The 1,570-nt window shown below is 40.8% G+C and overlaps 1 protein-coding gene across 1 annotated transcript in view; it reads right to left on the bottom strand.

The window, feature by feature from the left end:
• LOC106878885 (protein XRP2) overlaps window positions 1–1,570 on the bottom strand; it is a 29,090-nt gene that overhangs the window by 20,593 nt on the left and 6,927 nt on the right. Inside the window, exon 3 of the mRNA XM_014928230.2 lies at window positions 541–632. Coding sequence (XP_014783716.2) covers window positions 541–632 — 92 coding nt within the window. The remainder of the gene's footprint in view (window positions 1–540; window positions 633–1,570) is intronic.

The raw sequence follows: 1,570 nt of genomic DNA, 5'->3' as shown, positions 1-1,570 counted from the left end.
ATATATATATATATATATATATATATATATACTAGCTTAAAAGCTGCTCTATCAGGTGGATTTTAAGCTAGATTTTAAATATTGAATAGCTATAGGGGTCCTCTAGAATAGAATAGAAACTAAAAGGGTCCATAGGTTAAAAGATGATTGCGAACCCCTTGGATAGTGTATGAGTAGAAGTACCGAAATAGGATCTTGCTGAAGAGGGGACACATGGCTACCTCAGTTGGAGGGAGAAAGAGTGGAAAGGAATAGAATGGGAGAAAAGTGTCAGGGCATACGTCCAAGTTATATAAAAGTGGAACCAGGGATTGGACAGGGCGAGCAGGTGAGTAAGTTATTGCAATTGCAAAAGAGAGTGTGAGATGGAGGAGCGGGGGAGAATGTAGCATGGTATGGCTGGACACAGGTGGAGGGAGGACAGTAGGGAGAGATGGAGGTGTTGGTAGGAGGATATGATGCGGAGAAGAGATTCTCTGGGGACATATCGTGGGGCAGGCAGGTCCGAATGAAATGAAATCAATACCATGAGGCACTTACCTTGTTTTCACTGGTCCCAGAAATATTCTGCAGTTGATACAGTCATCGATGGTCACGGATGCTGAATGGTCAAAGATGTAAATATTGGTATCCTTAAAATAGACAAAAAAAAAAAACAAAAAAAAATTAGTCAAATCATCTTCATCATCATCACCACCACCACCATCACCATCATGACCATCACCACCACCATCACCACTACGACCATCACCACCACCACTACCATCACCATCATCAACACCACCACCATCACCGTCATCATTATTACCACTGCCACCACCACCATTATCACCATCACCACCACCATCATCACCATCATCATTTTAGTGTTCTCTTTTTTATGCTTGCTTAAGTTGGGACTGCATTTATTTAAGGCAGATTTTTGACAGCCAGATGCCCTTCCTGTCACCAACTCTCACTTGTCACCAAGTAAGGTAAATATTCCCCCATGGTCAGAAAGATCCTCACAAAATATTGATTTCAAAATTTGGCACAAGGCCAGCAACAGGAAAGTTTACCACGAAAATATATCCATAGTATCTCACCATTAATAGTTAAAAAAACTATTTTATTGAAAAAAAAAAATGTTATTTAATGAAAATGAACTTTCCCTGAGGTAAATTGATGACAGTGAGCTTTCCCTGCGGTGAACTAATAATGGTAAACTTACCCTACAAATGTGCGCGACATGGTGATCTCATATCAAGATAAACAGCGCATGACCTCACAGGTGGGGCCCAGTTAGAATTTTCTTCAGGCAGAGTAGCCCATTCCACTCAAAAGGTCCCTGAATAAGGTTTGTTTAAGGATGTTGAACAAAACACCCATGTTTCCAAAGGTGAATTATCCAAACTCCAAAGAATTCCTCTCAACACATGGCTATGATGCCCCAACCACTACTTCTGCTCATGATCAGAGATGCACATATCATCAACCACCAAGGGACATGCTCAACTGGTTAAGGTCAAACAACTGACAAGCAAATCTGTGGTATTAAGCAGAATATTTGCTGTAGCCCATCTTTTATACC

Source organism: Octopus bimaculoides, chromosome 25 (assembly GCF_001194135.2).
Source record: "Octopus bimaculoides isolate UCB-OBI-ISO-001 chromosome 25, ASM119413v2, whole genome shotgun sequence".
NCBI classification, from domain to species: Eukaryota; Metazoa; Mollusca; class Cephalopoda; order Octopoda; family Octopodidae; genus Octopus; species Octopus bimaculoides.
Note: the sequence above shows the minus strand (reverse complement) of the source record. Positions and strands in the feature narration are given on the sequence as shown.